This window comes from Camelus ferus, chromosome 19 (assembly GCF_009834535.1).
Source record: "Camelus ferus isolate YT-003-E chromosome 19, BCGSAC_Cfer_1.0, whole genome shotgun sequence".
NCBI lineage: Eukaryota > Metazoa > Chordata > Mammalia > Artiodactyla > Camelidae > Camelus > Camelus ferus.
In genome coordinates this window covers 15,194,118-15,219,768 of record NC_045714.1, presented here as the reverse complement: position 1 = coordinate 15,219,768, position 25,651 = coordinate 15,194,118, and the positions used below count along the sequence as shown (strand labels likewise).

Below are 25,651 nucleotides of genomic sequence, written 5' to 3'. Positions count from 1 at the left end.
AGGACGGGGGCGCCGGCGGGTCGGAGCCGCGGGCTGGCAGGCGGCGCGCGCGCCCACAGCGCTGCCCGGAGGCTCCGCCCACCGGGGCGGAGCCGTGCGTGACAGCCGCGGGTCGAGACTCCGCCCAATATGGGGCGGAGCCACCAATGACAGCCCATGGGCGGGGCCGGGGAGTTGTGGGCGGAGCTCGCGCCGCAGAATCGGAAACGTCGGCCGCCCTGCAGGGGCGGGGCCTAGACGCGGGGGCGGGGCCTTCCCGCTCGCCGGTGGGCGGGCAGGGGCTGCGGCGGGCAGCACGGAAGGAGAGGTACGGGGACTGGTCTTGCAGCTGCGTCCGCTCAGCGCTTTACATAAGATTGAGAAAACGTAGTTGTTCTCGTCAAAGAACGGGAGAGGGAGCTGCTGGGAGCGGAGCTGACCCGGAGGCTGGCGGCCCCCTGAGCCACTCTTTGGGACGGACATTTGCTCATCCCTGCAGCGCGGAGAAGGGACTTCCTGCCTGCCTGCCCAATCACCGAAGTGCCACCGCCATTGTCCAGCCACCCTCCCAGAGTCGCCTACAAACTGGCTTGGAAGGGCAGGAGAACCAACTTCCTCTCACGTTCCTCCCCGTCCAGGCTCGACCCCGCTCATCTCTTTGCCCCCCTGAGGGAAGGGAGACATGCTCGGTACCCTTCCCTTTCACCCCCTGTAACAGAAGCAGTTGTCCCATTCAGTGAATGCCTGCTCTGTGCCTGGTCCACCGGGATGTGCCAGTTTTCACCCTAGAAGCCATCCGAACCAGATCTTTCTGTTCAGCACTCCTGCCTCCTCCCTTGCACACTTGCTCGTTGGCCACTTTCCAGTCAGTGGAGTCGTCTTAACACAGACATCCAAGGCTCCTTTGACACACTGACTAAATCCAAACTCTTTGCTCACAAGCTCTCGTCCTGTCTACCTCTGCCCTCTTCTTACACCTCTGCCATCAGGCCAGCCTGGAACTGCCCATTTGTCCCAGGTTTGAGGCCTGTAAGTGGAGACAGCTCAGAAGTCTCCTGGTGGTCAATAAGTTGTGCAGCATGAAAAGGCTTACGAAAACCAAGCAGCAGAAAGGCCAGATTAACCTCTATGTCTGTTGATTCAAGAGAATGAAGGATTTCCAGCCAGAATCACAGGAGGAATGAGAGAACAAAGTGGACCTGGTACCAGTTTCAGACTGCACCTGTGTTCAGCCTGTGCTGGGCACCGCAGGAATGAATGAGCAGGCCTTCGTGAGTCCCTCCTTGACCTCACAATTCCACCCGAGGGATAGTCTTCCTAAGAAAATGTTTCCCAATACAGAAAAGAGGGTATGCACTAAGCTGCTCCTGGTGTTATTTGTAACAGTGAAAATGGAAATCTGCCCAACTGTACAAGTAAGCACACTCAAATGGGACAACACAGTTATAAGAGATGTAAACAAAGGCTACCTAACTGGCATCAAAAAGTTGTGATAGCTCCTGAAAGTAAGATGGGCAAGATGCATGATCTATACAAAAAGTACTCCAATTGTGTTTATAAACAGATCAAACTGTGTGGAGGAGATAAGACAGGGAGGACACTGTCAAATGCCGATAGTGGCTGAAGTCCAGCCCCGTGCCTTGCAGGCCCTTTGACTGGGCGAGGCGGGCCCTTCATCCTCACCCCGAGGCCAAGAACTGAGATTTCAGGGGAGCAGGTGCCACAGCTACCCTCCAATGCCAGCCCCGCAATTGTGCCCATGGCCCACCAGCCCCGCGGCTTCCTCCAGTCCTTCAGGCTCATCTCACAAGTCAGGGCTGAGGGCTGGGTCCATGTCAGCCATCCTTGTACCCTGCAAAGCCTAGCAAACTCTCACCCACAAGACATCAAAATGTTTAATACATGAAAACCACGCAGAACCCATTTCCAACGTAAACATTAAATGTTGACTGCAGGCAGTGGTTCTTTTCCAGCTTGGTACCAGTTCACTGTTGTGCTGGACTGTGGTGCTGGGGCGCGTATTTCATATCAGTTCAAGTCAGTAACTTTCCCTGCTGTTGCATCTGGGGCAAGCCATGCTCTCTGACCCCAAAGGAGGTCTCATACTCCCAGGAGAGGGACTTATCCCTGGGCACACCCAGGACAGCAGGAACAGATATGTGAACGGACACAGGCGCAGCACCAGGGCAGTGCAGAAGGGAGGCTCTCCCTCCAAGTTTTGAGGGTGGATGCAGCTAGCACTCCAGGCAGAGCACAGAAAGTTGTAAGCCATCTTTTGAGTAAGAATGGGAAGGAAATGAGAATACACACTCACATTTGCCTGTTTCTGTATGAGGATAACACGGAGAGGATGAAGTCATCAGAAGGTGGGCAGGGGCAGGGAGGGAATGGGCACCTCTTGTCCAGTTTCAACTCTGAATCCTGTAGACAGGTTCCCTTAAAACACTTAACAGAGAAGTCCTCGAATCGCCCTGGGGCCCCACCAGTGTGCCTGCTGCTCCCTCAGAGGGCCCTGCCAGGTCTTGTCTGTTCCCCTCAGCTCATCTCCCATCTGCACCCGCCTGTTGCTTCAGGACTGTCATCTGCCTGTCACTGTTGCCCCCGCAGTCCCACCAGCAGAGCGGGGAGGTGAGGATGGGATGGCCAGCCCGAGCGGCATTACCCTCTCCTTCCTGACGTCCACGTCCCGCTCTGTGAGCCCCTCCTCCGTTCCCCTGACCAAGGGTGCTCACGGCAGGCCCAAGCCCTGCAGTGGAGTGAGTCCTGGCCGGGCGGCCACCCTCCTGCCAGAGTGTCCAGCCTGCGCAGCTCTGGCAGCCCAGCTGATTCAACTGTTTCCTGGCCAGCTCCTTCCCGTCCTCTGCACCCCTTCTCCAGAGACCCCACAGCTCTGTCACCAACACATCCTCTCCAGGCACTGAAGACCTGGGGTCTGCATCTGAGGCCGTCTATTTCCTGGTGCCCCTCCCAAGGAGGCCTGTGTCAGTCTGTCTGCCCCTTTCGCCACCTTCCTGAATGAAGTAAGACACACCACACAAGCCGGAGTGGATTTTCCCCCAAAGGAATGCTTTATTGACAAATCACCCAGTATTTACTTAAGGAAAAGATAAATCAGTTATCACCCCGCACCCTGCCTCCTCACCACACCACGTCTGAGAGATTCTAACCCTGGAGAAAGAACACGTGGGTGTTCCTCCCAAGGCACGAGCGTGGACTGCACCCCCTACCTAGGGTGTCTGAAGTGACTAGCAGGCAGTCAGGTACCGGAGAGCACATCACCGCCAACCAAGGCGGACACTAAGCTGACGGCTCCTCCCCTGGAGTGCACAGATGCAGGCGAAGTCTCTGCCTGCCGAGAGCCAGTAAGGCACGGAGCTGCCCCTCTGGACACACCAGACATGGGGCCCAGGGAAAAGCTGCCGGAACATGGCAGCATCAAACGCGAAAGAGATCTTTGTAGCTCCTGAGAAAAGGTGACAGCAGAGTCCCAGCCGACCCCAATGCCCCAGCATGCAGTCCACAGGCCGACTGGGGCTGCCGACCAGTGATGCACCAGCCAGGCCTGGTCCACACAGGGGCAGCACGGCCCCCGCCCCACCAGCCCACGAGCTCTTCGGCCAGCGGGAAGTGCCACGGTCACTGAGAGGAGAGAGAAGCGAGTTTCATAGAGGGACGGAGCGCGTTTGTGAAATCAAACACACCACTGGCACAGGCATGCTGCCACTTGGCTGGGTGCAGAATTCTAGAGTGCTCAAAACCCACGATGGAACCCTCATTTGTATAAAACATCATAAACAGATAAAGCATAAGGCGATGTAAGGCGTGTATTTCAGCTTGAGTTCAGAGAAATAATATTTTCTAACTATGAGGCTAAAGCTGCTTTGCTTAGGTTTAATTTTTGAAAAAACCCACTGCATTTAAAAAATAAAGAATTTGCTTTTGTTAAAGCTAGATCGTTAGTGTAACAATCAGGCAGCTGCTGATGCTCAGTTTCTCTTCTGGAAGGTCTCAGAAAACGGACAGTTTTCTTGTTGAGCGTTCTGAATAAAACTGCAGAGCAGGCAGGGCTTCCTGGATGACCCTTCCTCCTGAGACTCAGGGAGGGGTTAGCAAACACCACGCATTTTACACTCATCACTGTACCACCCTTTCAGCAGGCTGGTCAACGAACAAGATTCCCAAAGAGGGCTGGGCTTTGGCTCTAGACCCCCTGGGACCCACCACCCTGCCTGCTTCCTGCCCCCAAGGCAGGATGGCACAGTGATCTGCTGCACCTGCCGACCCAGTGGAAAGCATCTGTATACAAGATGTGTTCTCTAACCCATGTGAGCGCAGCGGCCACGTCCCCATGTGGATGCGAGGTTGTCCTCAAAACTGGTTCTGTGCATTCGCCACGGCTTGGCTGGCTGCCCCGCTGAGCGAAGCTGCAGTTGTGGCAAGGAGGGTGTGCTCGTTCTGGGGCCGGGCAAAGCCTCTATGGGCTTAGAAGGGCGTGTGATCGGGCAGGGGTTTTTCACCACTCCCAGACGGGGAGGGAAGGTTGTCACTGCCATTCTCTCTGCCACCGACAACCTTGGACTACAGATGGGAAAAGACCAAGAAAGGAAAACATGAGACAGAGCATGCAGCCCTGGCAAACCCTAGGCCTTGCTGGGAATTCAAACTCCAATCTCCATTTGAGTTTCTGTAACACGGACACTGCTTCGCAATACAAAAGGCATGTCACCAGCACAGGCAACAGGTTGGACGTCTCTCAGGAATTAAGCAGCGTGAAAAGAGCCAACCCCAAAAGGCTACACTGTATGGTTCCATTTACACAACGTTCTCGAAAAGGTAAAAACTACAGAAATGGAAAAAGGTCAGTGGTTACTAGAGGCAGGGCAGGGGCAGGGTGCCAGGGGGACAACTGCACTCTATCCTGACTGTGATGGCATCACCCCTGATTGAGTACTGCAGGATTTCATCACTGGGAAAAACTGTGCACAAGGAACAAGGCCTCTCTGCGTCAATTCGCATAATAGCACGTGCACCTACACTGACTAAACGAGTTTACCTAAGTGACAGGTCACCCCCACCGGGAGGGCCAGCCCAGGCACAGTTACCTTTATGGTCCCAACTCGGTCTTCAAATGACTTGAAGGTTGCAGAATTCCTTTAAAAAGAGAAGAAGGACATGTCGGTACAGGAGCAGATGGCTGTGCTGCCCTCCTAAGTCTGAAGGGCCTCAGGGTCAGGGTCATCCTCTGGAGATCCCGCCAAATCCAGAGAGCTCACTGCAAAGTTGGGACAAGCTAAAAGAAAAAGGGGAAGAGGGCACACCCTCTGCAGAGAGCGCAGCCAAGGTCGCCCCGGAGGCTTTCCCAGGTCAGACCCGAGGTCAACCAAACCCACCAACTGCAGGACAGAAGATCTGCAGGCCACCAGCCGGTGAAACCCAGACTTCTCGTGGGTGAACTGCAGACCCGACTGGGCAGCAGGTGGGCTGCCAGGCTTGTTTATGCTGTGCCCTAGATGCACACATACTGGGGTAATGAAAAGTCCCACGTGTTCCTCTCACGGAAGTCAAGCAAAGGGGAAACCAAGGACAATGCTGGGAGCAGAGTGAGAAGGAGACAGAGGAAAAAGCAGGCCAGCCCCAGTCGCTCCCAGCAACCTCTCATATAACCAGCTCCCCTCAATGGTTCAGAGCCTCCCTGCCCTCCAGACCTCTAGGGGCAGCCTGACAAGGACCCCCAGCTGGCTCTGGGGCACAGCGTCGCAGCAGGTTCCCCTGTAACAGGGACGGGAACTCTGTAAAGACCCAGGCTTCACTGGAGCAGGGGAGAACATGGGTGGGGACTTCAAGGAGAAACCAGCTACAGCTCTGGGTGTTCTCCACATACAGACCAAACAGTTTTCACAAAAGGCGTGGAGACACCTTAAGGCTCCTGGGAGGGGCCTGTGTGCAAGCCTCTCTGCTCCTCCCTGGCCCGACCCCAAGGCTGGCCCTAGAAAGTTCCAGGTGGAGTCCAGCCTGGCACAATGGTTCCTCTCAACCTCATCTCCACAAGCTCTTCAACCTGGAAGGGGTCGTCCCCAGGCCTCAGCCGAGAGGAGGCCGGAAGGGGTTCAGGGAGTGGGAAGCGGACCAGAAGGAGACCCCCGCCACCCTGGCTCCCCTGGCTTCCACTGGCTGCCTGGGCTCAGGAGTTGGACACACATTACCTCATGGCCGGCATGCTTATGGAGTGGCGGATGGAGGCGCTGCTGCTCGGAAGCATGGCGGGAGCAGAGAAGGAGAGTTATCTTGAGGCGGCCCGCCGGCCCTGCTCTGGCAGAGAGCTGCCCCCACTGCCCGCGCGGCTGAAAAAAGCCCCGGCCACTACAAAGAAGCCTTGCGAGGCCGCCCTCACCCAAGGAAAACTGGACCCAAGGTGGTCCACTCGTGGCCCCGGAAGTGTGACACCGCTGAGGGGCGCTGAAACAGTGGAACTGAGAGGACCTAAACCCGGGCGCGACCAACACTTTGGTGCCGCGAGCTGTCAGGTGTCCTCACGTGCCTTCCAGCAAGCTAAAGAGAAACCGCCAGGTCAAGGGAGAACAGTAAAGTCATGGCTGTTCTGGCCTGGGTTCCAGACCTCCAAGCTGGAAGAGCGCTGGTGCTGCCTGCGAGAGCAGTCCAGGCCGCTCGAGGGCTGCTCGGGAGGTGGTCAGACTGGGTCCCACACGCCCGGGGCAGAAAGGGGCCTCAGCAGGAAGTGAGACCAACTCAACTCTAGGGGGCAGGACTGCTTCCTGGGGAGAAGGGGGAGGGGAGAGCACAGCAGCGAGAGGGTCAGCAGGACCCCCTCCCATGCAAACACGCCCCCTTTCAGGAATAAACTCAGGTGTAGGCTGATGGACACCCTCTGTGAAGCTGGGTCAGAGTGGGCGGGTGACAGTGCCATCCATGAGCCTGGGGAGCAGCCCTGCTTCCATCTCACTGCTGATGACTCCTGGGCGCCTCTCTGTGCTGGGCCCCTCCCCACCTCCCCCAGCACAGCCTCCCACAGGCCAGCCAGGACCAACCCTGCCCGGAGTCAGAGAAAAGCCTTCCCCAGGTGTGTCCAGCGTCAGTCTTACCTAAAGGAGTGTGAGAACGGCCGAGCCCTGAAAGGCGGCAGCAGCAGGAAAGAAGAAATGCAGCGTTAGGAAGGGAGCCCCATCCTGCCCCGGCCCCTCTGCTAGGGACCCCAGGGACCTCACATCACTAGGGACAGGACATCTCCCCACGTCCCACCCCCGAGAGGCCGTCGCTCCCTCGTGGGCATGACTGGCAGGCGCCCTGCCCTCCGGGATGCAGTCCCACATGAGGGACCCGAGCCCGGGCGCAGGCTGGAGGAGAGAAGCCCAGAGAGGTGAGCAGAGCGGGGATGGGAGACAGGCCAGAGCAGACCACCCTGCAGAGGGGCCTGGGACGCCCCTGGGCCCAGCACTTCTTGCACCATCACCTGGGATGACAGAAGCCACCCTAGAAACCCAAGTGTGTCCAAGGGCTGCTGCTGGCACGGGATCAGGGGCACAACACAGCAGTCACTTCAGGACTGACAGTTACATGGCCTGCTGTGCCTACACCACTCAGGTGGGCTGCAGCTCCTGCTCCTCTCAGTGGGAGAAGGAAGCATGCGTCCTGTCAAAGGTCACCCGGCAGGACGGAGGCCCGACCCTGCATTAACCCAGCCTTTGACCCCAATCCAGGTCCCTGCTCCACTCCCACCACCTCACACCCCAGGGGATGTAAAAAGCCTCAGACCAGGGCCGCTCCAGCTGGTGTGGGGTGTCTAGCAGGACCTGGCCCCAAACATCTTGATGCAGTAGCCCACAGGGTATCACCCAATCCTGAACTCATGACGGAAATCTCCCTGAGACTGATTTGCCTTCTCAAGGAGTGGTGAACTCTGTCGGCCATGAGCTCTAAACCATGGGGGCCAATGGATCTCATGAGACCTGAGAAACCACATGAGACCGCATGGTGAGACCACAGGAACACGTGAGAGGATACACCAAGAACCCTGAGACGCCTGTGTTCACGGCTCCCCTGAAGACACAAGAGAACAAAACCAATGGCAGACGAGAGTCCCTGGGGCGAGACCCCTGCAAAGAGGATGACTGCTCCAGGCGCTGTGAACGCGACCAGGTCCCTTGCCTTGGCTGGTGGGCACGGGACCTGCGGCTCAGTGTCCTGGGTCAGCAGCCAAGCCGGTTCTGAGGGGAGCTCGGGGGCAGAGGAGCAGACAGAACAAGGGTCACATCACTGTCCTCCCAGGGAAAAGCAGCCTGTGTGAACGCCCCATCGAGATGGCCACCATGACTCGCAGCAAGGGCTCTGCCCTCTTGCCTGATTTCCACCCAGAGCACTCTGAACACACTCAAAACTGTGTGAGGACGTTCCCAGGAGAGGATGTGACTTGAGCACAGCAGATGTGTTGCCTCCTTCAAACTCCCTGGCACCAGCCCACGCTCTGGGGAGAGAGCAGGCACAGCCAGGAGTGCCCGCTCCCTCTGCGGCAGCCCCTAGGAGCTTGGCCAGGCTACCAGCGGCGTGTGATCAGCCTATCACCAGCTCTTCCGCAGCCCGACTCAGGAGGCTAATGTCCAGTGACTTGTTACAGGGTCACACCCACAGTCACGTGCGAGCAGACCAGGGCGACACCTGCGGGCGCAGTCCCACAGACCCTCCTTGCTGCTGGCGCAGAGCCACAGCTTGGGGGCCTCTTGTGCCCAAATCACAGCCACAGTGGGCAAGGCCTGCATCTGCAGGGTGACCCACAGGGCCCCCCAGAGGGGGGCACGCTCCTTAGACACAGACTGCCTACTGAGTGTTCAGCTTCTCCAAAGGTCTGAAATTGTTCAAAATAAAAAGCTGGGGGTGTGAGAGAGGAGATGGGTAATGACACAAACAAAGATAAAAGGTGAGTGCGGCTCTGGGCCCAGGCTGCCCTCTGCTTGGCTAGGGGCCCAGGGCTCGGAGGGCCAGGGCAGAGCTCCCACCCTGAGGCCAAGGCAACTGTAGGCCTGTAAGGCAGGGACATGCCTAACCAAGCAGGCAGGAAGGGGGCCCACCTAACGGTAAGAGGCAAGAGGTCAAGGCTGGGTAGACCCCCAACGCCAAGCCCGCAGGCAACACCATGGGGTTCTCAGCTTTGAGGAGACAGGAGCCTCAGGATGGGGTGGGGGCCACAGGGAGGCATTCCTTCAAACTCGTAAGTGAGGGGACTGGTCCCGAGCATGGGTCAAGGGCCAGGGCAGGCGGGGCAGTGGTACCCGGGGGCCAAGTCCCGGGTGCTGGTGATGGTGACGACCTGCACCACGCGCTGTCACTCACCAGTTCATCCCAGCAACCCTGAGGGAGGCCCTCCTGAGGGCACAGTGAGAAAGAAGCTGCGCCAGGACTCACGCCCTGGCTTCTGGCTTCGGGAGGCCCTGCAGATGCAGCCATGGAGCCCAGAGCAGGAAAAGCAGGGCGAACCCTGCCTTGGAGCAGGCGTGTCCATCAGGCCGGGGGTGGGCACTCCCTGACCCCCAGGCCCTGCTCAGGAGGTGCTCAGGCAGCCAAGAGGGTCTCGCCAGCTCCCAGGAAAGGACACTCAGTCTGAGGCCCTAGTGTGCACACTCTCTGAGGGCAGGTCAGGCAAACACCTTGACAAACACCGACTTGGCCTGGAGTGTCCTCACTGCTGCTCCACCGGCCAACACCGACCACCCACCCCCGGCCTCCAGTCATCTTCTCTCTGTGAAACTTCAATCAGACGCATCGCCTTCACCAATCGCAACACCGAAGTTACCCAAAGACACCAGGGACCGCCCACCCCCCCACCTTGAGAAACAGAAATGGCAGAGTAGGTAGAAAACAAGGGTCTGCGAACCACTGGTTTGAAGCCGGTGTGGCCACATCTGCGGGTGCTGAGAGGCCCGGGGCACGCTCATCTGAGCCCCGGGGCCCCGGCAGGCTTCCTGCAGATGCTCCAGTGGATAAGACCCCAAACATCTCACCCAACCAGCACAGGTCCCAGGGCAGAGCTGCCAGGCCAGGAGTCTCACCTCATGTCTCCGAGCTTCCTGCTGATGGCAGAGCTCATGGTGGACAGGGCAGCTGACGTCTTCTGTCCCGCCTGAGAGAGAGTTTCCTGAGTCTTCTTGTAGCTGGAAGAGAAACACCGATTAAGCCAACCAGACACAGGGCGCAGCCACAGCCCAAACACTAAGGACGAGGCACCCAGAGAGGAGGGGTAGTGAGTCAGCTTGGACACCGGGGACGGGCACGCATCCAGTCTCAGGGACCCGGGGGACATGCGTCAAGGACAGAAGTGACACTGCCAGGTCACGACAACCCTGTAGCCCAGGCTCTCCTCCATCTCTTCGGAAACTCACTTCTCCCAGCTCTCCGGTCCTCCCACAGAGCCCGAGGCCCTGGGCAGCAGAGCAGACAAGTCCCCTGAGGGGAGAAGAGCTCAGCCACACCCACGGGGGCGCGCTGTGTGCGGTCTGTGGTGTGCTGGCCCTCTCATACCCCAGAAGCCCCTCCAGCCTCCAGCACTGTCCGCACAACGTCCTCGGAGATCTGGGGAAACCTACCTCCACCTCACGCCACTGTTCTCGGTGCAAGGGGGTGGTCTGGGCTCACAGCAGAGACCACCTGTTCCATGCCATCCTGCCCCAACCATCCACACAAGATGGCTTGTGACCTCAACGGCGGCGGGACCAGCACAGGCAGTGTGCCTCAGCCACAGGGACAGCAAGGAAACCTTGAGCCAGCAGCCCGCAACCAGCTACCACCATAAGCGAAAGACACAGCAGTGGAACCCCAGAGCTCCTTTCTGGCCAACCTGGCAACCCTGAAGCAACAATGGCTCGAGACGGCAGGGCTCCTGAGATGCCAGCCTACTCTGGCCATGCAGGGGCCACCCGTCCCGGTCCCGGGGGGCTGGGCCAAGCAGCAGCGCAGCAGCAGCAGGGCTTCTCACCCCCTCCTTCCCACCCACCACCCACTGACGCCTGCTGGGGGCCCTCCTCCCATCTTGCGCCCTGCGGGCCCCCTCCTGTGGGGATGACCCAGCCCAAGTACCCCCAAGGGCCTCCCTCCCTTCAGCAGTGGGCTCGTAGCACAGCGGGGCCTCGGACTGTCTGCTGCTCAGCAGGGCCCAGGACTCAAAACCTGTGCTGCTTCCCAGCAAGAGTCTGGAATGTCCTGAAGTCACTCAGTCGCTGAGTTTATCTTAGTTTCCAGGAAAGTCAGTAATTTTGGAATAATGGGGAGAAAATAACTTCTAAAATCCTTACTGAAAAACTTGCTTCGGGATTTCCTAAATCCAACAGCCATTAGGACGTCTAATTCTGAATCCAGGCTTTAGAAAAATCTGACTTCCAGAAATTCCTTCCCCTGGGATAGTCTGATAACTATCACGGAACTCGAACTCCAACCACCTGCACAGCAACCCAGATATCTGCACAGCCAGGGCCCAGATGGGACCACCTGGGCAGAGTTGTAGGGTCCATTCTAGGCCATGGCTGACTCTCACTGAAACCCGAAGTCCACGCCTGCTTTCAGACGGCTTCCATCCAGACTGTGCCCGGAAGGCACCTTCACCCAGAACTGCCACCTCCACCACGGCCTGTCTCAGGGCCTAGTAAGACTGTGGCAACAGAGGTGGAGGAGCACCTTGGGCAGGTGCACCAGCACATTCCCCACAACACAGCCTGCCAAAGAAAGGCTCTAGAACCTTCTGCGGGGCCCCTAACCTGCAGTGCCTGCTTGAGCCTCCCAACCCCAACCCTGGGGGCTGGGCTGATGAACTGCTTTCATGTCAAAGGGAGTCAAGATCACCTGCAAGAAACAGCCTTCGGCGCACCTGGAGCCACATCATGGTTTCCACAACACCAAGTGCAAGGTGACTAATGATACGTGATATTGGGATTCAGGAACAGAAACTCCAAACACGTCTCCAAGCCCAGTTTTCCCCAAAACAATAAACACATAAGATCTTGTGAACACTCTGTGGTTTGTTGAAGTGGAACAGTCTGAAGCAAAAGATTTAAAGAAAAATCCTTAGAGAATCTCTGTCTGGGCCCACATGACCAAGCTTGGGAAACACGTCACAGAGAAAAGTCCTTGGTGACGAGGAGCATCCAGAAGGTGACCCAAAAGGGCCTAGGCACCCAATCCCCAACAGGAGAGGTACTCGCTGGGGGCCACTTTCCCACATGGCACAGCCCTCAGCATTTCTGGGATATGGAAACAAAGTGTCACAAGTGCCTCCTTCAGAAACAGGAACCTCCAAACTAGGGCAGAAACAGTGTCTGTGTCCAGGTAACTCGGCCCCATTCGTGCTGAGGGCACCAGGCCGTGCTCCCCTGGCCAGAGCTCCTCTGGGAATTACTTCCACCTTTTAGGGTAACAGACCCCCCCCCCGACTATCGGTGGGCATGACAGTCAGTGTGAAGCATCTGCTAGCTGCACCTACTGGATCTTCCTTTGGGGGGCTTTCCCCACCTCCCACTTGGGTGGGCATGTGATCCCAATCTGACTGGTCAGAGGTTACAACTCCCAGACCACAGTGAACATCCAGTGAGGCCCACACCGGGCCATTTTGCGGTGGGGCTGCAGGCTGGGAAGATACAGTCCCGTCCCACTAGGCACCCCCACACACAGAGGGGCAAGCGGAAGGAGGGGCGATGGAGCACTGGTCGGAGCCCTGTTCAGGCAGGCCTGGAGCAGGGGCTTCTCGCCAGGCCAGGCACTGCTCCCCCCCAGCCAATACTATCATCTGGAGCTGTGCTTCCTGTCACCTGAGACCAAAGAATGTGCCAACAAGTGACTGTGGAATTTATCGGTGTCCACTCCAGGCATGCTTTTAGCTATGATCTACCTATAAAAAGGATCCCATTTGGTGACCACCCCACAACAGAGCACGGCTGCTGAATCAAAAGTAGTTGGTGGAGGGAAGAAGTTTCGTGAGCATTAACTGCGTCACTGGAGCGAAGCACCAGGGCTGCACACAGCCTGGCTTCCTCCCCTTCGGGCCGAGCTGGGCTAAAGGAGTCTACAACCTCCACCAGAAAGCCAGGGCCCTTCCTTCCGGTTGCACCTTCCCTGGCAGAGGCCCTTGGCAGTAATCGTGTGGGCAGGGTCCTGTGGCCACCACTGCAGAGGCACCAACCAGCCACCCTCAGGGCCGCAGAGCAGCTGTTTTCAGCAACCCTATCCCGAGCTGTGTTGTTCTCGTGTGGGCTGTTGCTGCAGAAAGGCCTCCAGCTCTGACAACTCCAATAGAATCGGGGCTGAGACCTCATGGGAATGGCCACTGCCTGGCGAAGTGCTCAGAAAGGGCCAACACACGCACACACCAGAGCCACAGGTTTCTTCTGGAGGAGTCACAACCCTGATGACGTGGAACAGTATCCCAGCAGCTTCACATAAGCTGGTTTTACAGAACAGCACTACGGTCTCCTAAAATTATTTTCAGCTCGACTGCACTGTGAGCCTGCCTGCAAGGAACAGCTGTCCCACCAGGCCAAGCAAACAGCATAAAACTCCAACCGCCGACCCACCCAGTGCCCGGCTCCCCTGGTGACCCCAGGCTGCAAAGGCTCCACTTGCATAGCCAGCCAACCCAGCTTCCAGCACCTCTAAGACAGGCTGGTAGCAACCATTTCCTTTCGGCCCAACACGGAAGGACTTTCTGCCCATGTTCTCCAGCAACCACGACAGCACTTCCTTATAAACAAGACGGAAAAATCCCAGTAATCGACTGCTTTAAAACACTGGTCAGGTTGGAGCAAAGGTAAAGGAAGTGCTATTAACTCACTCAAGGATCTCAACAGAACATCAGGAGGCACGTGGGACCCAAGCTCTGACAGACACTTTCCACGAGAATTTCGCACTCGGCTCATCTTCTGTGTGGCCCATAGCTCCATGCCTCTCAGACCAAAGGACCTATTTCAAGATCTCACCAGCACGGCCTGCACCGCACCCCACCCACCCCAGCATGACCCACCCTGAAGTGCAGGTGAAGATCTGAGAACACATGGCTGGGGCCAGTCTTGGGGTGGGGGGGGGGGAGTCCAGGTGGCGCCCAAGGTGTAGCCACCAGCCAGAGGTGCCACCCCAGTCCAGCCCAGGCCTCTTATCTGAGGGACACGTGTCAGACAGAGGGGACTTATCAGTGTGGTCTGGTGGCTGAAAGAACTTCCCTCAGCGTCTGCACCCTACTCCAGAAAAGCTGAAAGAATAGTTTCATTTGTGTTTCAGAGGAGAAATTTTGTATTACAAATAAAACAGCCAGGAAAACACCAAAACAAGGTTTGTGCCAAGTGTGCACAGCCCCCTGTCCCTAAGAGGAGTGTTGGGGGAGGGGAGGGGCGTGCTGGTGGCAAAGGCACTCACAGGTCCGACTGCGTCACTTTCTCATTCCACTCTCCAAGTTTCTCAGAAGTTTTCACATAGCTAAAAACAGAAAGTCTGCGGTAAATTATTTAGAAAACCTGTTTCAACTCAGGTCTTGACCTGCAGGGAAATTCCAGGGAAAACAGAGAAGGACCAGCCAGCAGGAAGACTGCACCCGCAGCCTGCTGAGACAAGGGCCGCCGCCGCTGCTGCCGCCCAGCACCTCTCTGCAGGCCCAGGCGAGGCCTGGGTAGAGCTGACCAGCCCTCTTCCCAACAGGCCAAGGGAGCACCTGGCCATCTGATGTTAAGCTGGCTCCTGGGGAGTAAGGGGGCACAGCCCGTGGCCCCAAAACACTACTCTGACAGTCACCTTCTGGGATTCAAAACCTACAACTTCCTAGGCACAAAATGGGCTTTTCACAGGGAGATGTATGAAATTTAATTTGATATTTCTGTGGGGACGTGGTTTCTTGGACGGGGGAACACTTCCCACCCCCCACCTCAGAGGATATGTGTCAGAGGAGCCACAGAGCCGCACTCCCCAAATTCAGAGAGCTGAGTCACATCTGGGTCAAAGGTCCTGGGGCTGTGACATCACGCTCATGAGAAGGACTCATGTCCACTTCAGCAGACACTGGGCTACAGGGACCACAGGCAAGTCAGTCTCACTGAGTGCCTAATTAGCGTTTTCTCAAATTTAGACCCAAAACATACTCTTCCTGTCAATTTCTGCTTGGACGACTATCTAGTATGGCCACCTTCTAAGAACTCAACGCCCTGGACACAGCTGAGCAGGTACTCACGCGCTGGAGACCTGCACGTCGTGCCAGCCCCTGGACAGGTTCTGCTTCAGGCCCTCCAGGGCGGAGAGGCCCAGCTTCCGTCTCAGCTCCCCGCAGTGCCTCTCCTTGGCCGCCAGCACCTGGCGCAGGGTGACGATTTCCTCCTCCACCTGCAGAAGCACACAGTCGATGTGATTTAGCATCACTACCACACAAAGTGACTAGCATCCTTATGCACACAGCACGAGAGGTTCCTCAGAATTATGTGAAAAATTTCCATTTATAGAAATGTAACTCGTCTTAGGAGTCGTCTACAGCAGACATCTGTCCTGCTTTTATTTGGTACCAGCACCTCAACTTCCGGAGAACTGCCCCATCCTCCCAAGCCAAGTGTTTCGGTGGGGCTATGGATAGCAGTGCCAACTAACCCGTGGGGATGAAGCAAGGCCTGTCAGAGCTCTTCCCTGGGACTGGTCACAGGTCTTAGAATAGAGAAGCCCTTTCTGTCCAGGCTCTGGGTCCGGGCCTGGATCTCAGAGAGTGGAACTGCTGGCAGCCAGGTCCCATCTGCACCACGGGGTAATTTCATAGGCAGTGGGAAGGAAGTAGAGCTGACAGATGGACAGACGGCCAGAGACCCACGTGACAGAGAAACAACCTTTTATGACATCTGTGTTCCTGAGGGCAGCCCCAGGCCTTGGCAAAGGCAAATTCCCTTTCGTGCAGTCTGAGTTGGGCAACAGAAACAATCTTTGTTTGTTTCATTGAAGTCAGAAACAATCTTGACGATAAAGACTGGAACCTTATATTTCAGAATAAAAGAATGTAACCATAAAAGGGAGCATCCTTTGAAACCTTCCTATCTTAGAGTTCTCCATACTTTCAGCATCTACATGGACAGCCATTACCAAAAAAAGTCCCTTTCTTTAAACAGTGACTGTTTGGATGAAGGCACCAGCAACAGCCTAGAACCCTGCATATCACCAGATTTTGCTTTAGAAAATATTAAAACAAAACCCCCAAAACTACAGGGTCATCTAAAGCCAAACTGTTATCAGTCACACCAGCAAGGACAACGGAGACTACAGTGTTCCATTTACGGTGCCTGGACCAACGGGGGCTTAACAGCACGTGCACACGCAAGCCTAAATGTGAAGTGACACAAGAGCTCTTTGCTTTGCAGCCTGACTCTGAAAAGACTCTGGTTTTATTCTCCAAACCAACAAGTTCTGAGATAAAGGGCAAAGTGTAAGTCTCCTGGGACTTCTCGCTGCTTCTCCCTTAACTTTTGTTCAGTTCAGAAATAGCCACACTCTTTCTCTGTGATCTGAAACCTTGTCCCGGGGCTGAGGTTGAGGCTGAGAACGACCAGCCCTGCTCAGACCTAGGGTTGGACCCAGAATGTATGCAGATGTGCTCGTCTCTGAAGGCAAGAGGGGAGAACCGTGCTCAGCGTGTTCCAGCCTCTGCCTGACTGGACGCTACGGTCAGGTGCTGACGACTTCATTTCCCCAGATTCTGGAATCTCAAGTGAGTCACTATCAGACTCCATATCATGCTGCAAAAGAAACACTCTTGGCAGTTGGTCTGAATAAAAATTATACTTAGAGGCTTTAATTCTTAATCTCTATTTCCTCTCAAGACACTCTCGCTTTAAAACGGTCACTTAAAGCTTTTTTTTTTTTTAACAAGACAAGCATTTTTAAAAGGAAAATGAAAGTCCAGGGGCAGCTACATCTGTGGGGTCTTGAAAATGTCATGTTAATTCCAAGAGGAACTCCCAGTAGATAGTATGCTCCGAGCCATTGTCCCCATGTGGACCAGCTCCTCTGGGAGCACCTACAAGGTGCCAGACACATACAGACAAAGGGTGCAGAGAGCAGTTTCTGTGGGGCCCCCAGGACAACCTTCCAGGGCACCTTCTCCAGGGCACAGCCAGCACTCTGGCCCCTCGTTAGCCTGAGAGAGCCTCGCAGTCACCCACAATGGATGGCCAAGACACAGCACCTTTGCAAGCTCGGCCCTTAGCTCCTCCTCCTCAGCCTCCGTCAGACCCTGAACAGCAGGAGCCTGGGCAGCCACTGCTGTGTCAACAGGGACATCCGTCATGGAGTCGGAGAGCAGACCTTTGTTGGGAGAGTTCAGGTTGATATCTGCCAGAGACAAAAGGTGGTCACAGTGTCAAGTAAGAGGTGGGAGGGGAGAAAACAGGGCAGAGGTCTCCACTGAGGGAGGAAGCAAGGGTGAAAGGGCAGGTTTATGGGAAAGGGGGAGGGGGAATCCGTGGATACAACATGTCTTCTCTAATAGGTTCAGTAAAGATGGTTTGAGCCACCAGACTGAGGGCAGCCACCTCTCAGGCTACCTGAGATGCTTCTTCAGGCACTAGAAGTGCTGGCACAAGGCAGCCATTCCCTAACTCTGGTGTCTCTCTCAAGAATACTATCTTCAGAGACAGGAAACCTCTGCTGCAAACAAAGCAGCCAGATCTAATAGATCTTCCACTTTTTAGAGTGAAGCACCTTAATACAGCTGTACACACAACAAGCAGCACTTACCAATCCACTGCTCTGCCAGAGCATAAGCTAAGATTACACACACAGAACACATGCCGGCCATGCAGCCCCACAGGGAGTCAGCAAAACAAAGTCCTCAACCTGCACCCACAGCAAAGGGGCCACAGCAGGTAGGGAGGTGCAGAAGGAACACTGCCTCCACACACTTCTGCTACGCCCAGGGCGGGTTCTTACTCCTGCATACACACCTTTTCTTCCCATTAAATGCATCTTCCTGTCTGTGCTAGAAGTTTAAGATGCCACACAGGGAAAAATGGGTGTACTTCAATTCTTTTCGATTTCTAGTGCACAGCTGTTTAGTACTTTTATACAACCAGCATTGAAAATATGCTCCCTTACGGACAGCACATTCCATGAAGGGGCTCTATATGGTGTCTGGCACATTTAAAAGTAAGTTAAAATGAAAGGCATAAAGGTTGGAAGGAGGTAAAAGTGTCTCCCGTTGCAGATGTTTGTCTAGTCTAGAAGCCATAGTCTGCTAAAAATAGGTAGAATGCACGAAAAATCAGAGATGCTGCATTTAGCTGGCTGTGTCACTCCCTTCCCAGGTCCCCCCGTGGCTGGAGCTGTGCACTTCCTTAGTTCTCTAGAGATGTTTACTAAATGAAGCATGCCACTTTTTTTTTTTTAATCAACTGACTGATTTTTAACTGAGATCGGCCTATGTGCTTTTACTTTAATATTTGTATCTGTTATATTAGACTTACTCAAATTCAGTAAATGCCTTAAAATCTCTACAACTCTTCTGTTTTTAAAGAACAAATGAAGGTCCTCAGACAGTTTCTGCCTGTAAAGCTAAAAATGGATCCCATGGATATCACCTCCAGAGAGAAAATGGACACCTACCTAACATGCTAGGCACTGCACAATCACTCTGTGTGATACCAACCTCACTACACCCTGACTTAGGAGAGACAGGCAGGAGAGTGTCTTACCAAAGGGCCTACAGAAAATAAGCATGGGCTGGTGCAGCAGGCAACACCAGGGGCTAGAGTCCTTCACCTGGTGAGTCTCAGCTAACCCTGTACCGTACCATCATCTGCAAAATGGGGGCAAACAAGGACCAATCTCAGCCTAAACACAGAAAAAGACATGGGAAACAGGCTTAGCATGGTGTGTGGCACATAGTAGTGCTCAGTAAATGTTCTCTGCCTTTCTCGCGACAAGAACCCAGTGCTTGTGACCATGTTCAACTAAATTAGAGATGCAAGTCAAACAGTGAAAAGCCTCTTGAACTTATCAGAGCCGGGGCTTTTGACGCTGAATTACTCTGTAAGTAAGTTAAAAGTTGAAAAACTTACAGAATCTATCAGAACTCAAAAAATTTGTTCGTTTAAATTAATATGCTGATACAGGTCAAACAGTAGAAGAGCATCCTGAAATTACTCAGTGTACCTATGTCAACGTAGAAATTCAGCATGCCCTCTACAGAAACCCAGAACAAAAGACAGACTAAAGATTTTAATCTCCTGGGCCCGCTCCACACCTCAGCGGCCATCCAAACTGGTCTGGGGTGTCTGTTCCAGAAACAGGCCTGGTATGCTGGGTGTGCCCCTGACTCACTGCACCCTTTCCCCCTTGAGACAACCCCAAAGTAGGCTGGGCTCAGAGCAGCGTTGCCACCCCAGGGGCGCTGCGCCGTACGCAAGGACGGCTACACTTCCCCTCCCCTCCCTGGGAGCCGCGCACAGCACCTCGGCCCGGGTCCAGGGCCAGAAGGAGTGTCCCCGGGGGCCTTGCGCAGGGGCGGCCGGCCACGCAAGCGCCGGGCGGGGACGTAGAAAGAACTGCCCGGAGTGAGGAAAACCTGAATTCTAGGCGAGGGAAGGGCGCCGGGGAGAGAGAGCTCGCAGCGGTCCCAGCCGGGGGCGGAAAACCCGCCTGTAGCTTCGACACCGGGAGCCTGGGAGCTGGAGAGGGGCCGCGGGGTGGGTAGGCGCAGTTGGACGGTCCGGCGCCCGCCGCGCGACGCCCGGCCAATCCGCGGCAGAGGCGCCGGGCCCGCGGGTACCTTGGCCGGCGGAGTCCATGTTCAGGCGGCGGCCAGGCCGTAGCTGGCGTCGAGGCCGGGGTCGCGGGCGCTGTGGGAGCCGAGCGGGCCGCACCAGGTATCGCTCGCCGCGTACACACCAGACAGCGGAACCGCCTCCAGCCGCCGCGGCATTACGTAATCAGCGGCGCGACGACCCACTTCCGCTTTGAGGCGCTCTCTGCCTTCGCCCCGCCCCCAACGAGCGGTGTCCAATGAGGGCGTTGTTTGGCGCAGTCCGGGTTCATCCGTTTCAACTTGATTGGCCGAGGCTGCGGACGAAGCCGGAAAGGAAGGCCAGCTCCACCAGCGAGACTCACAGGTAGAACGGTCCTACGGAGCACGGGGAAGGTGGGATGTAGGAGGACCGTCCACCTTGGCGCTATGGAAGGCCAGAGCTGAGCCTCTTGGAGGTCTCGAGGGGTTTTGCCGCTGCCTACGAGGGTATTTTGGCTGGTCAGACTCAGGACGTTTGAGATCCCTTCGAGGCTGACCCCCCGACTTTGGAGTTTCTTTTTCTTTCTTTTTTTTTTTTTTTTGAGTCCGTCTTTTTTGTGGGGGTTGTTGATTGTACGGCGGTTGCGCGGAAAAAGCGAGCACGAGCTCTCCTCTTGCCCCGCAGGCGCCGCTGCGTCGCGCGCACCCCCGCGTTCTCTCACTTCCTTTTCACAGCAACTCGGTGAGCCAAGTGGGACCCTCCCCACTTTACAGATGAGGAAACTGAGGCCAGAGTAACTTGCCCACCACACAGCTAGTCGAGCTGCGGCAGACTCTGAAGGAAAGTTTGCCAGACTTCTCAAAGGAGAGGTGTGCAACCATTAGACAAGCCAGTCCCGCTAAAACAAGTCCGAGGACTTACCCCCCTTTGACTAATTGTCTCTGCAAGTACATTCTTTAATGGTATTCAAAGCTTTGAGGATCTGACCATTCCGAACAGCACTCCTCCTTCCGGCGGAGCCCTCTGCTTGTGTCTATCCCTAAGTTTGAAAGCCCTTCGTCAGCTGACTAGCTCCTCTTCTTGTCTCAGCTCAAAGCTCACCTTCTCCCCATAGGTCTTCCTGGTACTTTACATCACCTTAGGTACCTACCTATGCTCGCAGTAGCCCAGGTGCATCAAGGCCAGGTCTTGCTCTGGGCCTGTCAGTTATGTCTGCCCCACTTGCCTTTCAGTTTTTCCAGTTTCCAGCTCAACCCACCCTGACCAGCCCCTGTTCCCCAGGGTTGGGGACAGCCAGCAAGCAGTCCCTGTTTCATGCAGTTCATGTACATGGATAATAAAAAGGGCTTGTTTCTCATTCTGAATTGCATCCCTGAGTCAGGAACTAAGCAATGAGTGGTCAGTGCGGGTGTGACTGTAGTCCCACATTGATGTGCCACTTACTCTGAGTCCTGTAGAAGCTGGGATTGGCGGAAGGTAAGGGGGGAGAACCTATGAAGCAGCAGTATCACACTCCTGGGAAGGTCCAGCTGCTAAGACCTGTATAGCCTTCCAAAGCTAATGTCCCTTCACAGCTAGCGGCGACTTGCACAGACCCTTCAACACTTCATCTTTCCCAGAGCATGCTACGACCCAGGCCAGGTGCAGGACCCCTCCTGGCGTCCCACCGTCCCTCTTCCCACCATCCTTTTGAGGTGATCAAACCACCATCATACACTAGGTCAGGTTAATCTCTGCATTCCCTTTAGGAGCTGGGAATGGACTGGGAGGGAGGAAGAGAAAGACGAGAAGGGGATGCCGCAGTAAGGGAGAGCACCAGGTCCCTCTCTGCTGCCCCAACCTCCCCCAGGCAGGGCCAGATTTACTAATTTGGGGGTGTGCGGAACGGACCCGCAAAGGCGCGATCTACAGTCTCCAGGGGAACTGAAAGTCCTCTGGTTCCAGCGGACTGCAGTGAGTTGCCTCCACGTTCTTGAGGTGTTTGCGCGCCAGGAACAGCGCGAGCTGCCTGCGCCGCCGCGGGCTAAGGCCCTGGCCCACCAGCCAGGGGAAGACAAGCCCGTGCGGCCCCCAGGCCTCCTCGTCCTCCCGCAGGTCCTCGCAGCGCGCGCGATAGGAGCGCAGCAGTTCCAGGCACCACTCGTCGTCCACGCGGTAGCGCGCGAAGAAGGCGGCCTCCTGCGCCAGGCTGCCGGTGCGCAGCCAGCGGGTCACCACGGCGAGGCCCTCGCGCATCATCACGGCGGGGTAGCGGTGCTGCAGCAGGCGCAGGAGCAGCTCGTTGCCGCGGTTGCCCTCCACGTCGCCGGACGGCAGGGGGCGCAGGTGGCCCGAGGTGCTGACCACGTCGTCCTGTGTGCGCCGGAGCAGCAGCACAGGCCCGGGGTAGCGGCACAGCTGCTCGGCCACGTTGAGGTTGAAGTGCTCGCGCACGGTGCGCACCACCAGCCCCTTCCAGCTCTGGGGCATTACCTTCAGCGCCAGCGGCACGAGGTCGTCGAAGGTGGCGTCAAGCACCAGCGCACCCAGCTCTGGGTACGTCATAGTAGCCCAGGTGGCCGTGAAGCCGCCGATGGACCAGCCGTAGACCACCACGTGCGCAGGCGGGAAGTGCAGGCGGTGCAGCGCGTACTTGACCACCACGTCCATGGCGTTGGCGTCGTGCTGAGGGAACGGCGCGCCGGTGCTGCCCCCGAAGCCGGGGTGGTTCCAGCCCAGCACCGAGTAACCGGCCTCCAGTGGCGCCGACAGGCAGCCCATCTCGTAGAAGCCGGCATTGCCTTCGCAGCAGATGACGAGGCGCAGGCCACGGCCGTGGCTGCCCGGGTGCTGGCGGCGGTCCATGAACATGGTGTCGATCTCGTTGCCGTCACAGGCCACCAGCTTGGCGCGCCGACCGCGGTAGCGCTCCACGAGGCGCTCTTGGCCCTGCTGCAGCAGCGGCAGCAGCGCGCGCGTCATCAGGAACATGGAGCCTGGGTACACGAGCCAGCGACCCAGCGAGTGGGCCAGAGCATAGCTGGCGAGCTGGCTGGGCAGTTCGCGGATCTGCTGCAGGAGGCACTGCGCCTGGCTGCGCGCTCCGCGCAGTGGCCGCCCCGGCGCGTCCCCGCCCAGCGCCGCGCCCCGCAGCAGCCACACGCCCGCCGCGGCCGCCGCGCACGTTAGCGCGCGGTGACCGCTGCCACCCCTGGAGGCGGCGCTCACGTCATCCCAGCGGAAGTCCACCGGCCAGCTGCGGAAATTGTAGGTGTAGTTGGCGGTCAGGTAAATTTTGAACACGTGCACCAGCGCCTTCACGAAGCAGACCACGCACATGGGCCTCGAGGTCACCAGGCACGGACCGAGCCCTAACGCCCAGTCGCCGGGCCAGGGTCGCGGCTGGAGGTCCAGGCCCGGCCCTGCGGGTAGCTGCAGAGGGGAGCGCGGATAGGGCTGCCTTGGGACGTGCCTTCTGGGGGCTTGGCCCTAATGGCCTTTGTGACCTGGGCCTTCCAGGACCCAGGGGAGGCGGCATCTGCCTGGCGCTGGCCAGCTTTGTGAGTCACTGTTGCTGGGAGAGAGGCTGACACCCCATGATGGGCGCACAAAAGGTCCCCAGGGGTGGTGGGCCTCAAGTTCTGCCCCGCCCCCCGGGACACAGCGTTAGGACTCCGCTGCCGCCACACCATCCCCAGACCCTCCTGCCTGCCTCCTCTTGGGGGCCCTGCCACACCAGCCTCCCACCCATGCCCAAGCCCACCTCTACCCACACCTGAGCAGCATCCCACTCTGAAGGTGGACAGACAGGCCAGAAGTCGAACAGCCCTAACCTCTTCTGGGGCAGTGGCTGGGATCTTGCTGGGAAAAATGAATGCTTTCCCACACACTGAACCAGCTTGCTGTGGGACCCTGTCCCACCTCCTGAGGTGCCTGCACTTGTAGGAGAGGGAGCAGAGGCAGGAAGAAGCACCCCGGGGATCAGGCTGTGTGAGCATCTGCAAAGACCGGGGGGGGGGGGTCCGGGAGAATGGCACCCACTATGAGTAGCAGTTTCCTGTCCGGCCTTCCCAGTGCAGGGGAGCAGCCAAGGCTAGCTGGTGGGGCTGCTGGAGCAGGAAGGCAGTGTTTGTCCACTGCCTAGGCCCCTGCCCCTGCACCCCATCCTTCCCAGGAAAGGGGTGAGTGCAGCCTGGAAACCCCCGCCTGTCCCAGATCCTCTTTCCATGGGTGCCTTCCCCAGGTGGGTCCTGCCTAGCCAGTGTTCCTCATTTTCAGCCCCTGGTGAGCCCTCCTCCCCTTCAAACCACCCCACAAGCTGTACCTTCCTCTTTTCTGGAGGGCTCTGGTGGGTTCCCCTTTCTCTCCTGCACCAGAGAGGGCCAGTCCACCTGCCAGCAGAGGGGGCAGGGTTAGAGTCTATTAGCGGGGAGCATGGGAAGAGCCAGGTTCCAGGGGCTCATTCAACTGTTGCCTGGACCCGAAACAGAAGCCATCCGGGCCCTCAGAACCCAAGAGGCCTGCCTCAGAGACCCCAGCCCTCTGGGTAGGGGGCTCCAGAGCCTGGCATGCCCTGTGCACCTGAGTCGCGGCCACTGCTGTCCCAGTCAGCCCTGCCAGGCTTGGAAAGCAGAGCTGAGGACTGCTGCTGTCCTTAGGGCTTGGGGGCAGGAGGGGTCAATTAGCAGAGTGAGTGGAGAAGGTTGAATATCCCCCTACCCGTGTTTTTTGGTAAAATACAGAACACCCAGTTTAATTTGAATTTCAAATAAACAACTCATACTTTTTAAGGATGAGTATGTCCTAAGTATTGCATGAAACGTCTTCCTCATATTAAAATACTGTTTATCTGAAATTCAACCCCAACTGGATATCCTGTTCATAGATGTGTTGGTTGTTTTTTGCTAAGTCTGGCAGCCCTACTCCCAGCACCCCTTCCCCAGGCCAGCTGAATTCCAAGTTTTCCTGATTATCCAGCTCTGACTCTAGCTTGGACTGCTTCACTCATTGCTCAGGTCCTGAGGACCAAGGGTCCACTGGCCCACCTGGGCAAGGGTTCCCCTACAGTTCCTTCTGCCTTGCAACCACTTGCCCTCTTCCCTGGGTCCTGGGTGGCAGCAGGGGCAGTGGGAGGACTGCCCTGGGAGGGAGCCCACAAGTACCACACCTGGAGTCAAGGGGTAGGCCGAGCTGCCCTCTGGGATTGGTGGTCCCTGTCCTCCTGAAATGTCCACCCTGGCCCTGAGGTTTGGGGTAGAGATGGAAGCCTTGGGGGAGGGGAGGGTGGGGGCTTTTACCCTCTTAGGAACCTTTTCATAAACTCAGGTGCTGTTTATCCTGTCCAGGGGAGGGAAGTGCAGACCGAGAGGCTCCAGGCTCATTTTCTGAGTCCTCAGGAGTGACCCCCAGCAACAGGGCAGAGGGCCCTGTTGGTCCTCAGCCGAAACCCAGGCAGACGCAGGGGTACATGGTGGGGTGTCCTGCAGGACTGTCCACACAGTATGTTGGACACGTCACATTTTGTTTTGACCCCCCGAGGAAAGATGGGGCTTGGAGGAGTGGCGCCCTCCTGGGGGCAGTCTCCTGTCTGTCTCGGCTGGCTCTGAGACTTACGTTTGGAAGCAGAGGCTTTCCTGCAGCCAGGCCCACCTGCCTTGGCTCCCCCCGGACAGCAGGAAGCGGGGGCCGGTGTGGGGCAGCTAGAGACCGGATTCTGAGGGCCAGAGGTCAGCAGTCTGGAGCTGCTGGCCCCCCGGAGCCCTCACCCTGTGTTTAGCCGGCCCCTGAGCACCCCCTAGTCCTGCCCCCAGCCCACGGGAGCACGGGTGTCCCAGAACCAGCAGCTCTGTTGAGATGGGAAGGCATGTGGCAGGAAGGGAGCCCTCCTCGTGCTGTCCCCTCACCAGAAGAACCCCTCAGACTGGACCAGCTGCAGCAGCAGTGATCTCTTGTGCCCCCCCCCACCA

General features: G+C 57.0%; 2 protein-coding genes across 8 annotated transcripts; both read right to left on the bottom strand.

Annotated features, from left to right (window-relative positions):
• Positions 1–3,024: 3,024 nt before the first annotated feature.
• TPD52L2 (TPD52 like 2) lies at positions 3,025–19,915 on the bottom strand. Of its 7 annotated transcripts, XM_032461620.1 has the most exons (9): positions 19,751–19,915; positions 17,171–17,316; positions 15,185–15,333; positions 14,380–14,439; positions 10,038–10,139; positions 7,080–7,106; positions 6,183–6,224; positions 5,082–5,130; positions 4,321–4,557 (listed from the first exon to the last, which is right to left on the bottom strand). In XM_032461620.1, exons 1-9 carry the CDS (start codon positions 19,767–19,769, stop codon positions 4,462–4,464), a joined length of 690 nt encoding a protein of 229 aa, XP_032317511.1. In that variant the 5' UTR covers positions 19,770–19,915; the 3' UTR covers positions 4,321–4,461. The 7 variants fall into 7 exon arrangements, with proteins under 7 accessions (XP_032317512.1, XP_032317511.1, XP_032317507.1 ...); XM_032461616.1 differs by lacking the exon at positions 6,183–6,224 and having other exon boundaries at positions 19,751–19,914; XM_032461615.1 differs by lacking the exons at positions 6,183–6,224; positions 19,751–19,915 and adding an exon at positions 18,675–18,798.
• A 1,639-nt stretch (positions 19,916–21,554) lies between these two features.
• Positions 21,555–23,223, bottom strand: ABHD16B (abhydrolase domain containing 16B). The gene has a single exon (XM_006175589.2). It carries the CDS (start codon positions 23,022–23,024, stop codon positions 21,612–21,614), a length of 1,413 nt encoding a protein of 470 aa, XP_006175651.2. The 5' UTR covers positions 23,025–23,223; the 3' UTR covers positions 21,555–21,611.
• Positions 23,224–25,651: the final 2,428 nt, after the last annotated feature.

Coding starts and splice junctions, on each gene's coding strand:
- TPD52L2 (XM_032461621.1), bottom strand. Junction 14,440..15,184: donor GACGTGCAGGTCTCCAGCGC/GTGAGTACCTGC, acceptor TTCTGTTTTTAG/CTATGTGAAAACTTCTGAGA. Junction 4,558..10,037: donor AGGAAGCTCGGAGACATGAG/GTGAGACTCCTG, acceptor TCCCATCTGTAG/TCCAAGGTTGTCGGTGGCAG.
- ABHD16B (XM_006175589.2), bottom strand. CDS start 23,024: ATGTGCGTGGTCTGCTTCGTGAAGGCGCTGGTGCACGTGTTCAAAATT.